Source organism: Cnephaeus nilssonii, assembly GCF_951640355.1.
Source record: "Cnephaeus nilssonii genome assembly, chromosome: 11".
Taxonomy (NCBI): domain Eukaryota; kingdom Metazoa; phylum Chordata; class Mammalia; order Chiroptera; family Vespertilionidae; genus Cnephaeus; species Cnephaeus nilssonii.
In genome coordinates, this window is record NC_137082.1 from 13,001,492 (window position 1) to 13,019,493 (window position 18,002).

At 46.2% G+C, this 18,002-nt stretch overlaps 1 protein-coding gene across 2 annotated transcripts in view; it reads left to right on the forward strand.

Moving 5' to 3' along the window:
* The window catches only part of ACSS1 (acyl-CoA synthetase short chain family member 1), a 61,772-nt gene extending 53,725 nt beyond the window's left edge, over positions 1 to 8,047 (forward strand). Inside the window, exons 10-14 of one of the 2 annotated variants that reach the window (XM_079785005.1) lie at positions 487 to 613; positions 1,321 to 1,448; positions 1,547 to 1,610; positions 5,161 to 5,279; positions 6,403 to 8,047. In XM_079785005.1, the coding sequence (XP_079641131.1) occupies positions 487 to 613; positions 1,321 to 1,448; positions 1,547 to 1,610; positions 5,161 to 5,279; positions 6,403 to 6,582 (618 nt within the window). In that variant the 3' untranslated portion in view covers positions 6,583 to 8,047. The remainder of the gene's footprint in view (positions 1 to 486; positions 614 to 1,320; positions 1,449 to 1,546; positions 1,611 to 5,160; positions 5,280 to 6,402) is intronic. The other variant, XM_079785006.1, reaches the window with a different exon arrangement.
* The last annotated feature ends 9,955 nt before the right edge of the window (positions 8,048 to 18,002 follow it).

Consider the following 18,002-nt stretch of genomic DNA (forward strand, 5'->3'; position numbering starts at 1 on the left):
CCTGCCTTCCTGGCCTCCGTTGCCCACTCACCCTCATCACACATGCCCAGGGCCTGGCAGGGGGTGGAAGGAGCCGGTGTCCTCAGCAGCGTGCACTGCAGGCTCCTCGTGGACACGGCGGGTGCAGTCACCACGGGGGGCGAGCCCAGGTCCCTGCAGAAGCCCTCTCCAGAGGGTTCCTCGCGGAGCAAGAGGCTCTGGACAGTTCCTTTGGGGCACACTTGCTATCTTTCTTTTTTTTTCCTCTCTCTCTCTTTTTAATTGCTTTATTGATTAAGGTATTACATATGTGTCCTTATCTCCCCCCCCCCCACTCATGCCCTCACCCCCCTGTTGTCTGTGTCCATTGGTTAGGCTTACATGCATGACACTTGCTATCTTTCTGTCTCAAGCCAAGCAGCTAGGAGAATGATACTGATTGTCAGTTCTTTGCTTCTCAACCAGAATCTGTCCTTATTTTTAAATGCATGTCTCCCTGGTCTGCAGGGGAACATCGTGGAGGGCAACAATGTTTCCGGGGCTCTGTGCCTCTCACAGGCCTGGCCGGGCATGGCCAGGACCATCTACGGAGACCACCAGAGGTTCCTAGAGGCCTATTTCAAGGTTTACCCAGGTGAGCGGGTCCCTGTCCACACACTGCTGGAGCCCTGTTCTCAGAACATGCTTCTAAGGGGACGGTGCCTGTGAGCACCCCTAGTGCAGGTTCAGAGCAGGGGCTGTGAGGCCTGAATTTAAGTCCTGCTCCCTCCCCCGCTGCCTCCTGACTTTATGTCTAAAACGGAAGAGACTCACCTCGGGAACGTCCCGGGGTTCAGGGGGAGAGCGTGCAGACCCCGGAGCACATGGCCCATGGTGCGGACTCCGCAGGCTGTCAGGGAAGCTGTCAGGATGGCTGAACGTTTTCTGCTGGCCTGTTTTTCCCACAGGTGGCTTTGTGTCGTTGGTTGGAAGTTGGCATGTATAGTATAGCCGTTGGAACCCGTGGTCTTTAGTCTCGAGTCTATAAACGAGACTCACTTTTGGGGAAAGTTGAGTGCACTCCTCGTATGTCTTCTGCTCCTCAGGCGTTTGCAGTCTTGATTGCATTCAGTTGTGTCGGGGCCATCTGCCCTTTCGCTAGCACACAGCCGCACGGCACAGCAGACAGTGCCTCCTGCAGGGAGGGCCAGCAGGCAGGCGGCTGGCAGAGCGCAGGGCTTCGGAGCTTCCTTCTGTAGAGCTTGGCTGGAACACAGCCCCATTGTGTCCACGAAGGAAGGATGCGAGCTCTGCTGGGTCCTGGTTGGGAGGTGCTGGTCTGAATTCCCTACTGGGTTGCAGGCTACTACTTCACGGGAGACGGAGCTTACCGGACCGAGGGAGGCCATTACCAGATCACGGGGCGGATGGACGACGTCATCAACATCAGTGGCCACAGGCTGGGCACGGCGGAGGTCGAGGATGCCATCGTGAGCACAGGCCACGTTCGCCCGGCTGGGAGCTGTAATTTGAGGTGTCAGGTGTTCACCCTCCCACATATGTTGCCTTTTGCTTCTGTTCTGTGCAGGCGAGCCACCCCGCAGTGCCGGAGACCGCCGTCATTGGCTACCCCCACGACATCAAAGGAGAAGGTGAGACACGGGAGAAACTGGTCTGGCTCCCATCACAGCCCCTCTGTAAAGAGAACAGCGTCTGGAGGATGGTGGCAGGGTGTTTACGGGTGAAACCGTTGTTTTCTTCTATTTCAAGTGCAGATTCGGGGTGAGGAGGCTGAACAGTATGCCTGTTAGACTAAGGCCAGGTTTCTGAGACGCTCTGGCCCTGCTGTCCTTTAAGGACACGCATCCGCAAGCAGCCCTGAGCTCTTTGGCTCCAGCTGAGCCGGGGAGGTGGCTGCTCTGTGCGCGGTGACTGACAGCACCATCACGGAGGACTTAGGATGAAACGCCCTGCCTTGCTCACCGCGTCTCCTTGCACAGACCCAGTGCCAGCTCTGCAGCTACACTGCCGACCAGGCTGTGCCCGGCGGGCTCCTCTGGGACTCCTTTTAGAGGAATCTGACCTGTGGCACCTCTGCACAGCGTCACGCAGATGGGAATGCAGAACAAGTGATCAGAAACGTCTTCTTTTTGTTGTTGTTAATCCTCATCTGGGGATATTTTTCTATTGATTTTTAGAGAGAGTGGAAGGGAGGGGGAGAGAGAGGGAGAGAGACAGAGAGAGAACTATCCATGTGATAGACACAATGATTGATTGCCTCCCACATGTGCCCTGACCAGGGCCGGGGATCGAGCCTGCAACCGAGGTATGTGCCCTTGACCAGGAATCGAACCCACGACCCTTCAGTGTACAGCCTGATGCTCTATTCACTGAGCCACACCGGCTAGGGCCAGAATTGTCTTCTTTACCGTGGACATACTTTGTCCCAAAGTCTGCTGGTTTCTAAGCAGGTGGGAAGGTGCAGGGTCACCTGAGTGTTGTAATGCCAGGGGCACAGTGACCTGGAGATCCACTGACCCCGTGCTGCACTGCTGGGCGGGCTGACCTCAGCTGCCTGCCGAGTGGTCTGGCCTGGGCGCTCTTCGTCCTGCCGTCAGAGACAGTCTGCGTCGTGTGTCCCGGAGGTCACCTCCTCCCTTCCATGTGTGCCACTGCTCCGTTATTTGCTCAGCACTTGCTCTAAATTGGCCCTTTGTAAAAATTAATATTTATTTCAGTTGCCATGAGAAGGCTGTGCCCCTGAGGCTGCCTTCCCTTTGTTAACAGGAGTTTGGGCTGAGGGGAGCTCTTAGGGACCAGAGGGCGTGGAGGTGGGAGCAGGTCTTCATGTGTGACTCTCAAGGCCTCGGGCACTTCACGCTCCCGTAAGCAGCTCTCAGCACTGCTCCCTGGCATCCTAAGCGACGGCTATTGCCAAGTCTTTTAATGTCTGCCAGGCTAGTGGGGGAGAATTGTACATAAGGAGTATGATGATATGAATTTTCCCGATTTCTTACAAAATTGAGCATCTGTCCATTTGTAGTACATAACCCATTAACTGCTCTTGCGAAAGCTTTTGTGCATTTATTTGTGCCCATGCTCTCTGTCTGTGCTTCATCTCACCACTGTGCCGTGCTTCTGCCATCGGCCTGGCTCACTAGTCCCTGAGGTCAGCCTTGCACGCCTCCTCCGGGCTTGCAGCCGACTCCTCCTCCCATGTCCAGGCTTTCCTGACCCATCTCTGCTCAGAATTCACCAATCCAGGCTCAGTTTATTGCCATCTCGTTACAGATACAAGTGACTGGCAGGGAAGGGTGCCAATTAGAGACAAGGGGGCACATGGCCGCATGTCCAGTGTGATCCCACCAGGGTCTAAAAGATGGCACCATATACCCAGGAGTTAGCTTTAAAATTTGTGTTTGGGGACAGCAGCCAGAGCCCCTGAGAACCTCCTCCTTGTGGGTTTTGTCACCATTTAATCCTGACGCAGCCACGAGGCAGGTACTGTTAGCTCCCCAGGTCCCAGGTAGAAACCTGTGCCATAGCGTGGCTAAGTGACTTCCTCACAGGCAGCAAGTGGCAGAGCCAGAATATGGAGCAAGAACAGTCTCTCCTAATCATAATTCTGCTCTGCCTTTAAGGGGTGGAGTGAAGGGAGAGAGCCAGGAGGGGAGGTATAGTTTTATTTTATATATTTCTACTGTGTTTTAATTTTGGTAATCAGTGTGTGTTGCTTTGGTAGTTTTAAAATTTTAATTAAATCCACAATAAACATCTCTCAGTGGGCCTACCCAGACAGCTCAGGTGTTAGCTTTGTGCCTTTCCTCTGAGCTCCAGTGGTTTGGGCCTAGACTGTTTGGAATTTCAAATACCAAAAGGAGATAAAAGTGCAGCTCTTCCCCTCAAAGATCTCACAACCTAGTGCGGTGGGCATGGGGACCAACAGCTGTTCACACATAGCAAGTGCCACAGCTGCATTCATGGACAGAGTCAGGAACAGCTTCCCAGAGTCCAAGGTAGCTGAACTGGGTCTTGAGGGATGAATAGGAGTTTGCCAGGTGGAAATGGGAGGAGGCTTTCAGGGAAAGGCTGTAAGTCTCTACAGATTGTAGCTTATTCAGGAAAGTCATTCATTGATGCATTTGACAAACACTTGTTGAGCACCTACTATATTCCAGGCACAGCTGTAGATACTGAGACACAGCAGAAAGTGAAAGAGATACAAGTTCCTGCTCCCTAGAGCTGTCGTGCTGTAGTGGTTAGAGATTAAAGGGGAGAGAAAGACATAAACAATAAACATGATCAATGAGGAAATTACATAGTATGTTAGGTGATATGTGCCAGAATGAGAATTCATTAGGATAGGGTGGAATTGGTATAGGAATAAAATACAAATAAACAATAAGGAAGGCTGCACATACATATATATAAACTTTGTGTATGAGAGAGGAGGACATTGCCGGTCAGTGAGGCGAAGGACAGACTGTCCAAGATGGTGCTGGGACAAGTGACTAATCAAATGGACAAAATATTGAATTAGATCCTGATATCATACCATATACAAGATTATCCCAGATAAATTAAAAAGGAATGCATGTATTTGCAGTAGCCGTGGGAGCTCCGGTAAAGCTTTTCTGGAATGTGGTAGGATATTGACAAAGTGTCTGTGCTCAAGTATGGGATGGCCGTTGCCGCCCAGCAGACTCTGCCATGATGGAGCTGTCCATCATGGGGTTCATGTAACCAAGGAACTACATTTTTTACTTATATTTTTATTTAGCTATCCACTGTGGCTGGTGCTTACCATGTTGGACACATACCCACAAAGTTGGTGCCATGTGCAGTACTACCTCACGGGAGCTGAGAAGAAACTTCCTATGAGCCAATGTCATAGGCTATTTCCCAGGTGCAAGGACAGTGAGAGAGGATAAGTTCTGTGTTCAAGGTCACACACACAGCCAGTCAACACCAGAGCCATGGTGCCAAGCTCTCACCCAACCATGCCCACCCACCTGGGACATTCAGAGGAACTGACAGAATCACTTCCTTTTTTAATGAAGACGATAATGCATCTTTAGGGATGCAACTAAAGAAACCAGCTGCTACAAGATCATCAACATAGGATTGGAAATCCTTTGAATTTATGGTGATTTGTGTACAACACTCTGGCTAACACATCCTAAAATTTTGCTCTCCTTCCAGCTGCATTTGCCTTCATTGTGTTGAAAGATAAAGCAGGTGACGCGGATGCAGTGATGAGTGAGCTCAGGTCCACAGTGGCCACCAAGATTGCCAAGTACGCTGTGCCCGATGAGATTCTGGTGAGTGGACTTATGGCCTCAGGTTGGACTGCACTGTTCATCTACACCTTCTTCTCCTCTTCACACAACTAACATCACAACAAAACCGACACCAGCTGATTGGTTTCCTGGGTGGTAGGTGAGGGTGGCGGATGGCTGTATTGTCGGAGAGAGAGGGAGAGGGGCAGGGAGATGTAGCGGCATCAGTTTGCACAGCTTGCCTGTTCGGGGGGTAGTGCTGAGCAAGACGAGATGCTCTCTTACTTTGGCATTTGGGGGCTGGTTACAAGGAGAAGAAAATTAGGGAGAAATGGAGAAACATGTGGAAAGTACCAGAGTTTTTCAGCCCCTGGGTGGTTTCTGAACACCTTTCCCAGTGCCAGCAAAGGAGATGCCGCAGAGCCTATATGAGGGAGCCTATGTTGGAGTAGTTTAGTGGAAGAATTGGGCCCCCCTCTCAGCCCCTTTAGCGTTTCATTCCTTCCTTTGTTACATTTTCCCCATGGTGTTCCTTCGCATGGAAGTGGCCCTCTGAAGCACCTCTTGGTGTGGCACAAGGTCAAGCTGTTGGCCTGGGGACCAGAGTTTCAGGGAGACCTGAACTCTCCTTGCAGGAACTGAACTCTTTCAAAAAATAGGTCATTAATAACGAGCCCAAATACAGCTCCTAAGGTACTGCCATTGACCGTGAATGGGTCGCGGCTTTTGGAAAATGTGAAATGCTAAATTTCTACACACTAGCAAGACAACGTTCTTTTCTCTTAAGTAGCTCTCACCTCATACATAAGACAAAACCAACCCAGACCCAGGCCAGTGGATAGAGACAAGCTGCTGTGGCACGGGTTTGGTCCTGTTGCTGCCCGGGGGCCCCCGCTAATGTAGCTTGTGGGAGAAACAGGTGTCAGCAGTGCGGCGAACACAGGTACAGGGGAACCCGGGCCTGGTGGGGGCTTCGGCAGGACTCGCAGTTGAGTCCGCCCTTTGGGTTGATACAGCGTCAGGTCCAGATTGTAGGTGGGTGAAACCAGAGACCGTGGGCCTCACGATCCCCTGGGAAGAGCCCTTCTTTCCTCAATGCAGTCGGACGCTGGCTGGGGATGCGGGCACCACCTGAGATTCTAATATTGCACCCCTTCCTTGCCAGGTAGTGAAACGTCTTCCAAAAACTCGGTCTGGAAAAGTCATGCGGAGGCTCCTGAGGAAGATCATCACGGACAAAGCTCAGAGTCTGGGGGACACCACCACCCTGGAGGACCCCAGCATCATCACGGAAATACTGAGTGCCTACCAGGAGCACAAAGACAAGAAGGCTGCTCGCCAGTGATGGGCTGTGACCAAGCCCCAGCGCCCAAGCCCCTAACTTGTCCTTCTAGGACATAGCTCTCCGTTGGCTTGTTTTTAGATGTCCCAGAGTAGTGTCCTCCCAGCACATAACCCACACCGCCCCTCATGTAAAGTTCGTGCTAAAATCCCATCTCCTTTGTGTTGGAGAACCCATGCGAGGATTCTGTAAAATTGGTTAGGGTCTGTTCTACTTGTCCTGAATTTGGTTTCCTTTAATTGAAAAGTCCCTGTTGACTCTGTTTCTGTGCCCGCGCCAGACTGCACAGGAAGGTGAAAAACCTGGTGAAGTGTGCCTGCTCAGATGACTGAGAAGTAGAAGCAGGTAGTTTTTTTCCAGATGTTTCTAGATATAAAAGGTGGATGTGTTATTTTTATACTTTTATATTTTGGAAGAATAACATGCAAACATGTGGAATGTGTGGGTTTGCTTGTACATGCTCTTTGTAACACCTAGAGTTATGAAAATCTTCTTGTCTGCCTTCGCTCGTGGGGAAACAGGGAGAGGGTCGGGGTGCACTTGTAATGATGGTTTGGCATAGTTGGATATCTGAATTGGAAGTGTTTGTACCTCAGTCTAAACACAGCTCTCTTGAGAATGCTCGAGCCTGCAGCATCCTTTTTTTGGTGTAAATTTCTACTTCTCTTGGTTTGTGTACAATGAAACTCAGCTTGTAAAGTGGTGGCACGGATGTGCTCACCTTTTAGTTCTAAAGCTGCTCCAGTCACACGTTCTGTTTCTCCAAGCTGTGATCTGGGAAGACTTCCCTCTCCCCACCTTGGATACCTCTTGGTAGGAGGTCAGCATGCTCCAAATTTGTGGGGTGGTTCAGGGAAGCCAGCGAAAACTCAGGTAACTGAGAGCATGAATTTGGCTAGAACTCTGTCTTCATTCTGTCGTTGGGGCACAAGAACCACAGAGGCCCAGGGATGAGGGCAGGAGCCCTCAATCAAGTTTCTCCCTTTCAATGTGCCTTAAGTCCCTTAAGGTTAGCATGATGATGTAATCATCAAGTCAGAAAGTGTTTATTTATTAGCCAAGCATGCCAGGGACGATGGTGTGGAGTACAGGGGCAGGTGGGCCTGGAGGACAGGAAAGGTTATCCTTGTCGTTACCTCACAGTCCATAGTACCTTGCACCTGTGTAGGTGTTCAAGGAGTGTCTGGGGGTACTGGATACTTACTGTGGGCTGTAGCTGTGCTGGCCTCTGGGGTGATTAGGCAAGTACACCTGTGGCACCAATGGAGTGGCCATTGGCTATAGCACACAGATATGACGGTCTGTTAGCCACAGAGGACCATACGCCTGGACCTGTCACGTGTGGTGCACTGAGAAGACTGTAGTGATGGTGCTATTTATGAAATGGCTTAGATGTAAGCTTGCACAGTGACCAGGGCCTCAGAGTGATCTGCAGGGCAGCTCTAATAAAGCTTTATTTTGTTCATTCTCTTCTGTTTGTGGTGATGTTCTTGATCAAATAATGTTGCTGAAAATAATCCCAAGAACGAAATTGGAAGGGGCCTATTCACTCAAAAGAGAACACACACACACACACACACACACACACACGCACGCACACACACACACACACAATCTATCGTCTGTTAGGGAGGAACTACACAATAACAGGTCACCCACCTTAGACTTAAGTTTACCTGTCTTTATTTTATTTTATTTTATTTTATTTTATAAAATATATTTTATTGATTTTTCTACAGAGAGGAAGGGAGAGGGATAGAGAGCTAGAAACATCGATGAGAGAGAAACATCAATCAGCTGCCTCTTGCACACCCCTACTGGGGATGTGCCCACAACCAAGGTACATGCCCTTGACCGGAATCGAACCTGGGACCCTTGAGTCTGCAGGCCGACGCTCTATCCACTGAGCCAAACCGGTTTCGGCAAGTTTACCTGTCTTTAGATGATTGTGCTGTCCAATACACTAGTCACATGTGGCTAGTTAAATATAAATAAAAACAACAGAATAGAATAGAAAACAGAACAGAATAGGATATTCAGTTCCTCCATGGCAGTAGCCACTGTTCAAGTGCTTAGTAGCCACACGTGGTCAGTAGCTGCCAGATCGGACATGTGGATGAGAACATTCCAGTCATCACGCAGTGTCTGGTAGTGAGTGCTGATCTAGAACATAGATGAGATTTAGGACACAAAAAGACCGCTAGGCAGCTGAGTCAACAGCACAGACTGCATACAGGAGAAGCACAGCCTTGCCGGTGAGACATCCCATATAGCCCAGGTTGTCTTTTCACTAGATGTGGGTGGATGAGGTTTCCCGTGTCCTTCACTAGACAGAGAAACAGAAGGACACATTGAACTGGTGCCATGAGAGGTGAGATGTGAAAGGCTAATTTGGCTCCCCCAAAACCCGAACCCACTGTTGCCTCTAAAGCAGGAGCTGCGAGTGGCTGTCCCCAGGACGGTGATAGTTCTTGTGTCTCAGGAACGGGGGAAGGGAAGCTGGGGGGATTGTCAGGCGCCCACCTGAGGTGGTCTGGATGCATAGAAAGGCAACTCACTGGGAAACACACACTTGTACACCTCTGGGTGCTGTGGGAAGTCACAGCAGGACTGCTTTTTTCCGGAATAGTCTGTATCCACCCCCTGCCAGGAGGGGCATTGTAAGAGGCTTACAGATAGACTGTTAACAGGCTAGGTTGTCCTTACTGCCCTTCTCTGGTAAAGCCATCCTGATTGATTTTGGGCCCCAACTTGTCCCCTACATTTTCAGGGATCCACCCTGGCTGCTAGGGGGTTTGTGATGGTTATTCCCAGAATCTCAGTCCCTGGCCTAAGTGGCAAGTTCATGCCTGACCATTCAACACTATCAGGGCCCCTCAGAAGCAGACACAAAGACATGAGCAGTACGCACAAGACAAGACACAGAGATGAGCTACAGTAGCCGTTTAGTCACCACAGGGCAGGGCCTGCCTGGGAACAGGGAAGTGCAGAAGACATGGAGCCCAGGAGAGATGCATGGAGGCCTGGCCAAGCTGCACCAGGCCCACTCTACCCCCAGAATTCACTTCCTACTTTGGCTTTTCTATCTTAACTAAAACATCCTGGCAAAAACCTAAGTCAGTGTACTGAGAAGCAGAGAGAAGATCCGACAGCTGTAGCAAAAGCAGAGGGGGAGACATGTGATGGTGTGGAAGCACACAGAGGCTGGACGTATTAGACCAAGTTTAGAGACAGCTAATCTGAACATTAAGTAGATCTCAGGATGGCATGAGATTACATTCATAATAACCATTAAGTTCCCAAGGGAAATTATATTCATACTCAGAAAAGCAGTAGACAGTGCCTGTTAAGAATAACTCTCTTGCCCGGCGGGTGTGGCTCAGTGGTTGAGCATTGACCTATGAACCAGGAGGTCATGGTTTGATTCCCCGTCAGGGCACATGCCCAGGTTGTGGGCTCCATCCCCAGTGGGGGGCATGCAGGAGGCAGCCAATCAATGATTCTTTCTCATCACTGATCTTTCTCTCTCTCTCTTTTCCTTTCCCTTCCTCTTTGAAATCAATAAAAATATATTTTAAAAAAGAGTAATTCTCTTTTAAAGTGGCTAAAAAACACACAAATGTCATGTCAAAGGGAAAATTCAACTTTCAACATGATTAATTCCCAAGGGGAAATATGTTCCTATTAATTAGAAAAAAGAAATCATGGCTAAGGTTCATGGTTTGCACAACATTTATCTAAAAGTAAGTCATAAGGTGATTCAGGCACACACTTGTCCCAGGTTCACACACAGCAGCTGAATTTGTGGGGAAGAAAACAGAATTCTCATCCCATTTCCTCAGCTTGATTGAGGAGTGGAGATTTGGCTGTGCATTGTTATCATAGGAAGCTAGATATTAATGAAGAGAGCAAAGGGATTTAGACATTAAGCCTAATAAACTAGGGAGCTGAGTCAAATATTGGGCCTGCTTTGCTAGGAAGCTGTAGCATTCATAGGCACCTCACATAAGGATGGCAGTATTGCTGGAACAGGGGGATTAATACCCCTCCCTCCCCATGTAGGGAGAAAAGACTGGATTTCCAGTCTCTCCAGGGTACAACTGGTCCATTTCTCCAAACTACAGGGGGAGGAATAAGCAATAAAGGGGACATTTCTTTATTGGGTGCATGCTCAGTGGAAGCCTAGATGGTGCAGGGGGAGGTGGTTCTTCGATAATGCGTTCACAATAGGAACTAAGATGGCAACCATAAAGGGGAGGAGCCTAGCCTGGGGAAAGGATCAGATTGGATAGGGGACACGGAACCCTGGAAGATCTAGGAAATGGATTGGTTAGGGGAAGGACCCAATGCAAGCCTGTAAAGGATTGAGAAACTGATTGGTTAGTTTGAAAGAGTGCCCAGTCCTTCCCAAACTTAACAAAGCTCTCTCTCGCCGGGTAACGTGCGTTTGCTGGGTTTGTTCATACACTCTCTCCGTAGCAACCATGGGGGCCTAGCAGCCACCTGGGGTCCAGCAGCCACACAGACTAGAAGTGTGGGCTCCAAGATGAACCTGGGCACTGCACCAGCCAAAGCACAGCTGGAACACACTAAGCTAGCCAGATGGGGACAGAGACTAATCTGGACTAAGTCTTCACATGGCACAGGATTTCTAGACTCTGGCCCCATGTCTGGGTCTGATGAAGGAAAGGCTGGACTTTTCCCACAGTGGGACAGAGCTGAGCCCAGGATAGTCCTGTGTGTTTGCTTCAGCTTCAATATGCCTTACCTAAGGTGACCAGACGTCCCGCTTTTGGCGGGACAGTCCCGATTTTTAACAATTTGTCCCGCGTCCCGCGGCGTTTTAAAAAAGTCCCGATTTTTGGAAAGAATGCACGACAAGCTAGGGAACGGCGGGAGAACGGGAAGGGAATATACGGTTTTCGGCGGCCATGTGGCTATTTAGCCAGGATATGAGTTTTATATTATTTTTGTTCATTTTATAATGTTAAACTTTAATAATAACAAATAATTGTTGAGAACTGATTATCGAGAACTGCTTATCAAAGTTCGCATTGCTGATCAGTTGTTAGAATTCGACCACCATTGTTTGGACTTAATGAACAATGGCATTTTTTGGGGATTGGAAACGACGAAAACATTTTGTAACTGTCTCTCAGACGATACACATCGTACTGCGTGCTAGTAAGCTAGTTAAACAAGTGATGTCATTACAAATCAGCTATTCAGATAATTTAGGTAAGTAATTTATGTATTTATTTCATAAATACATAAATGTTCTTGAATTTAGCAGACAGTACTCGTATTATTTATATTTTATAGTGGCGGCAAAAAGTCTAGTGCCGGCCTTGAAAGTGACACTCACTACTTACGTTACGGCAAATTCAGAGGAAAAATTATACAAGTTAGTATTGTTATTATTTAGAAAGAAATATAGGATTAAAATAATTTTTAAAATATAGTTACTTTATAACAATCAAATTAATTTAATTTATAAACTAACAATAAAATATGTTCATGTAATTATGTACCTACTTACTGTGTTTTTAAGCAATATGCATATAATAATTTATAATATAATTTTAAATTATTTTTTTTAGATTTTTAACATAATGAGTAAGAAAAGAGGATGCAAATTCAACGATGATCTAAGAAGTGAATTTCCTTTTATTAAAAAAAACACAAAAGCGATTACAATATAGACCAAATTTTTAATCAAGACCCCTCCCCCCCCCCCCCCCTCAACCCGGGCCGAAACCGGTTTGGCTCAGTGAATAGAGCATCGGCCTGCGGACTCAAGGGTCCCAGGTTTGATTCTGGTCAAGGGCATGTACCTTGGCTGCGGGCACATCCCCAGTAGGGAGTGTGCAAGAGGCAGCTGATTGATGTTTCTCATCGATGTTTCTAACTCTCTATCCCTCTCTCTTCCTCTCTGTAAAAAATCAATAAAATATATTTAAAAAAAAAGACCCCCCCCCCTCCCCAGTCAATGGTGTCCCGCTTTACCAATGTTAAAATCTGGTCACCTTAGCCTTACCACACCTCAATTTACCATGTGTGGGTCCCCAGAAATGCTTTTTTTATGACCCCATGAAAGGACCCCCCTTTCCACCGGCAACAGAATCACCATAAGCTGTGCTAGTCCTTGCAGAGCTGATTTTGACCACTACCCTCAAGACAGCCAATATTGTGAATGAGGACAGAAGTGCTTACATTACTGAGTGCTATATGCAAGGAGGTTTTGAGCAGGTTCTCAATTCCATCATCCATTTCATTCTTACACCTTCCAGGGCAGTGTGGATGAAAAAGGGGCAACATACTAAACCTGCATGGTGGGCCTGACGAACTCAGAGACCTAGCCCTGACTGAGTAGCTCAGTTGGTTAGAGCATCATCCTGATACACAGCAAAGTTGTGAGTTCTATCCCGGATCAGGGCACAAACAAGAATCAACTAATGAATGCATAAATAAGTGAAACAAATCAACGTTTCTCTCCCTCTCATTCTCTACCCCTTCCTCTCTCTCTCTAAAATCAATAATTTAAAAAAAAATTAAAAACAACAACTCAGAGACCTAACGTAACCACACAGGATGGTCTAAAATTAAAACTTTCTAACTGAAAGCCAGTCATGGCTGGTAGTTATGTCCTAGACTGGTATCTTTCCTGACAAAGGTCAGTCTTTACTTTAACTGAGCCTGTCTAGTGTTATTGTTGTTTTGCATGTACAGTAACATACCTTTGGAATGTCAGGATAATTTCCTCTTTCCAGACCCCTTAGGGCACAATCTCCCACCAGAGCAGGAGAACTCAGAGTCCCTCATTGCTATTGTTATCATGCTACATGTTAGCTATTAACTATCCTATACCCACCTATATAAGAGAAGTATGTGTCTATTTCTTTTACTTTTTATCCAATCCCAGAGATTTCCCCACTTTGCTTTCTTCCCTCTCCCTAAAGTATTGCCAGTGGATTTCATGTAACCCCTTATGCCTCCTCCTTTGATTGTAATAAAATAAGGTGCACAACAGCCATTCTCTGGAGTATTTTCTCAATCTGTTGAGATTTTTGCTTCCTGGCAATTGTCCTCAGTTTGGCTCAAATAAGCTCATAAAAATTCTCTACAGGTTTAAACGTTTCTTACATTGACATTTACTTGGCATAGTGCAACAGCTGGAATCCTGTTGGACCAGCTTGAAGACCTCGACTTATGCTAGCTTCTTGCTTTGCATCAGGTGAACTTGGATGAGTTTTTCTCAAAATTCCAGACTTCCCCGTTTTAAGGTAAGAGGCCTGACTTTATTTGAGCTGTTTAAAAAGATTTCTTCAGGTGGAGCTAAAGGGTAAGTGTTGAGAGAACCTAAGTTAAAGATAAGAGTTGAAAACTCAGGTTGGAGTTGGGATGGGTGGCTCATTTCAATTTTGGCTTTTCAATTGGAATTACTTATTGAGAGTTTGAACAAAACCTTTTGCTGGATAAATGAAAGTCTGAACTCTTTCAGCTCTGAAATTAAATGGGTACTTCCTCCCTTCAGCTGGAATCTTGGGTAGTCTTAGGTGACTAAGAATCTCTGTGGAGGTATCAGAGGGCATCCCTCATGATGTGCAGGAGCCCCATAGGAAATTCCAACTCAATTATTTAATAAAATAATTCTGGAAACACACACAATAATGTTGGTTTGCTAGTGCTCCAAGTCCTCCAGCTGTATTAGACAGCCAGAAGAGAAACCGAGACATAGAAGAGGGATTGGTGCAACTTGGGAGGTTACAGCCTCTTGGATCTCAACTCATAAGCAGCACACTTCAACCTACCACACAATATCCCTAGAAATTTGTTCAGATTGTGCAAACTAAAATTAACATGGGAAATTGTGCCTCCACGCTGAAAAATTCCAGCCCCAGCCCCTATTAATACTTCCACAGATATACAATAAATAGGAAGCCTTTACTTGCAAGTAGTCACAGAAATGGGACTATTTAACTAGAAGTGATAGCAACTTAAGATGGCCAAATGGAACTCTTTTGATGCCTAAATTAAAAAAAAATTTTTTTTGCATACAAAATTAGAAAAAGCTGGCCCTAAAGTGAAACTGAGTAAATGGGAAGCATATCTTGATTGGAAATTAGAAGAATCTAGGAGAAGCACAGATAAAATCTCTTCTCTATAAGAAGTTGATAAGACATTTTAGAGACAGTCTCTGAAGTAAGGAAGGCTTCTGAAGCTAATAAATGCCAACAACCCATTCTCCCCGCTACTGCAGCTCCTCCATCATATCCTTTGCTTTCTTGTTTGGTCTTGCCCTCACCTCACTTCTTTCCCTTCTATCTTCTCTATATCTCCTCCACTGTCACTCCCTATTAACTTAAGGAAAAATGAGAATAGAAATTCTGACAAGGGTAATCCAAACATTCTATCAGTTCCTTTCAGGGAAAAGCCAGCCTCCGGCAGGGGGAACCAATGATTGTATATACTAGTATTCCTTGGACTAGAACAGATTTAAGGAATCTACCTAAAGATTTCTCCGATTTTCTTTGGGACCCTGATGGGTTCACAAAATAATTTAACTTACCTGTTAGAACATGTGGTTCTGGCTATTCTGACCTATTCTAATTAATATACCTACTGGTTTCTGGGAGCAAAGCAACAGAATTACTAAGTAAGGTTTGCTGGGAAACTCCTGTTGAGGAATCTGTTCGCCTTCAGAAGGGGTATAGAAAACTAAAATGGGATTTAGAAAGAGGAAAGAGACAGAAGCAAGCGTACTGATACGGGAATTTTGGACTGGAAACACGCAATGTTTCCCTGGGCAGGATGGTCTCCTGGGCTCTTGTTGAAGAATGAAACCACGGACAAAAGGTGGTGCTATAGCAAAGGTGGAAATTTATTGAAGAACAAGTACAGACTCCCACATGGGGCAGGGGAAAGAGTCCCACAGCACAGACTCCCATATGGGGAAGGGGAAAGAGTCCCAATGAGTCCCCCGCCTGCCCCCCCCCACCCCTTTATAAAGGCTGCAGTTTTTTGTGCCTCGATATCCCCTCTGATTGGCCACTATTCCCCTTTGATTTGATCACTATAGCAACTCCTGAGCTCAAAGGTCAAACCTCACACAGGACAACATGCGAGGCCCTCCTTTATTATGTAAATATAGACCTTTTGCTACTCCCAGTTCCCTTGTCTTATGGAAATGTAATTGTTGCCTCTCCCAACTCCCTTGTCTTATGGAAATGTACCCTTTTGCAGCTTTGTAGCTTGTGCTTTTTCCATGGACTCCCTTAATTTTTTAAAAAATTCCCTAAACCTGCCTATTTCACCCCTAAAAATTCCCATTTCAATATGGTTGCTCTGAGGACTATGAAACGGCATTTTTCCTTCTGTTTACAATAGTTTAAGATAAACTGAAATTACCATTAAGGGAAATTACTAAGGCCCTAGTAGATACTTAGGCTACTTTATCTGTTCTTAACCATACCCAGTTAAGTTGCCTTCTCCCTCAGAGTTAAGCTTCTGTGAAAATAGTAGGGATATGTGATCACCAATGAGTGTTCTTAAATCAGAACCAGTCTCCTTCCAACTAAGGAATGTTATAGGGCAACATATATTTTTACTGGTCAAATTGGCCTTAATTCACCTAATAAGGAGACATTTCCTTGAAACCCATGGCACTTGCATATCCTTTTCCAAGAAGGGTGAAATGCATTTAGAACTAAGTAAATCAGATACTGAACCAATTGGGAAAATAATGATTTTAAAAGAACTTCTACAAGAGAAAACTAATCTTGAGATGGACTGAACATTCGTTACAGGATATTCCAATACGACTCCAGTCACTGATATTCTTTATGCTCAAGAATTGAGCCCAATATACAAGATCACTTTTTAAAAGGGTCTTATAATTCCAAGTACAAGCCCCTGTAATTCTTCTATCCTTCCAGTAAGGAAAGTCAATGGGAACTGATGGAGATTTGTACAGAAGCTCAGAGCTAGAAATAAGATCATTATCCCCAGATATCCTGTGGTTCCAAATCCACGTTCCTTATTATCAGCCATTCCTGTGGACTGCCATAATTTTCAGTAATAGATTTCTGTAGTGTCTTTTTTTCTTTTTTGCATTCCAGTAGAAAAATATAGTCAATATCTCCTATATTCACCTGGGAAGACTGCTAATTTACTTGGACAATAATGCTCCAGGGATATACAGATTGCCCCAGCTATTTCTCCCAGATATTAAAGGCTGATTTAAATAATGTCAAATTTCCTAGAGATTCTACTCTAATCTAACATGTGGATGATTTACTTTTATGCTCTAGGACATTACTAGACTACCCAAAGGACACAATTTGCCTATTACAACAGCTAGCTGTAAAAGGACATATGGTCTCAAAGGATAAGCTTCAATTTTGCTTACTTCAAATAAAATACCTTGGCCATCTCATACCTAAAGATGGGCTACTGATTAACCCTGAGAGACTCAGAGAAATCTTATCTTTTCCTCTTACAAAAACAAGAAATAGCTTAGAGGATTCCTGTGTTTGACTGGATCTTGTCTCAATTGGGTTCCAAATTTTTTATTAATGGCCCAGCCTCTACATGTCCTATTAAAGTCAAATGGACCTGATCCAATTCAGTAGAACCCAGAAGGGAAAGAAGCTGTAAAATCTCTAAAGAATTATCTAAAGTTCCTGCTCTGGGACAACTAATTATAAACTTTCTAAATTTTTATGAATAAAAGTAAAGGAAATGCTTTGGAAGTTTTAACTCAGAAACATGGAGATCATTATAGACCTACTAGAGGCCTGGTGCACGAAATTCATGCACGGGGGCGGTGTCCCTCAGCCCAGCCTACATCCCTCTCACAATCCGGGACTGCTGGCTCCTAACCACTCGCCTGCCTGCCTGCCTGCCTGATTGCCCCTAACCACTCTGCCTGCCAGCCTGATAGCCCCCTAACTGCTCCCCTGCTGGCCTGATTGATGCCTAACGGCTCGCCTGCCAGCGTGATCGTCTCCAACTGCCTTCCCCTGTGGGGCTGAGGGGACTGGGGGACTCCAGCTGGATGAGGCGGGGCTGAGGGGACTGGGTGCCGCCATCTTGTGGCCATGGGCGCCACCATCTTGTGAGGGCATGATAGATAGGATAGGATATTAGTCAGCAACTAGATTCAGTAGCAAAAGGCTCCCTCCTTGTATGAGGGCCATCTCTGCTACAGCCATGTTGTATAAACAAACAGAAGAGATAGTTATGAGCTCTCCTTTGGTTATGTTCCTCCTTCTGTTGAATCTCCACTGAATTCTCATCATGTTAAACACTACTGTCAACTGACTGGCTCTTACTTTCTGCACCTAATCTTACTTTAACTCGATGTAATCATCTTAACCCTACAATTTTGTTACCCTTTTTACAGGATGAAGACACCCACAATT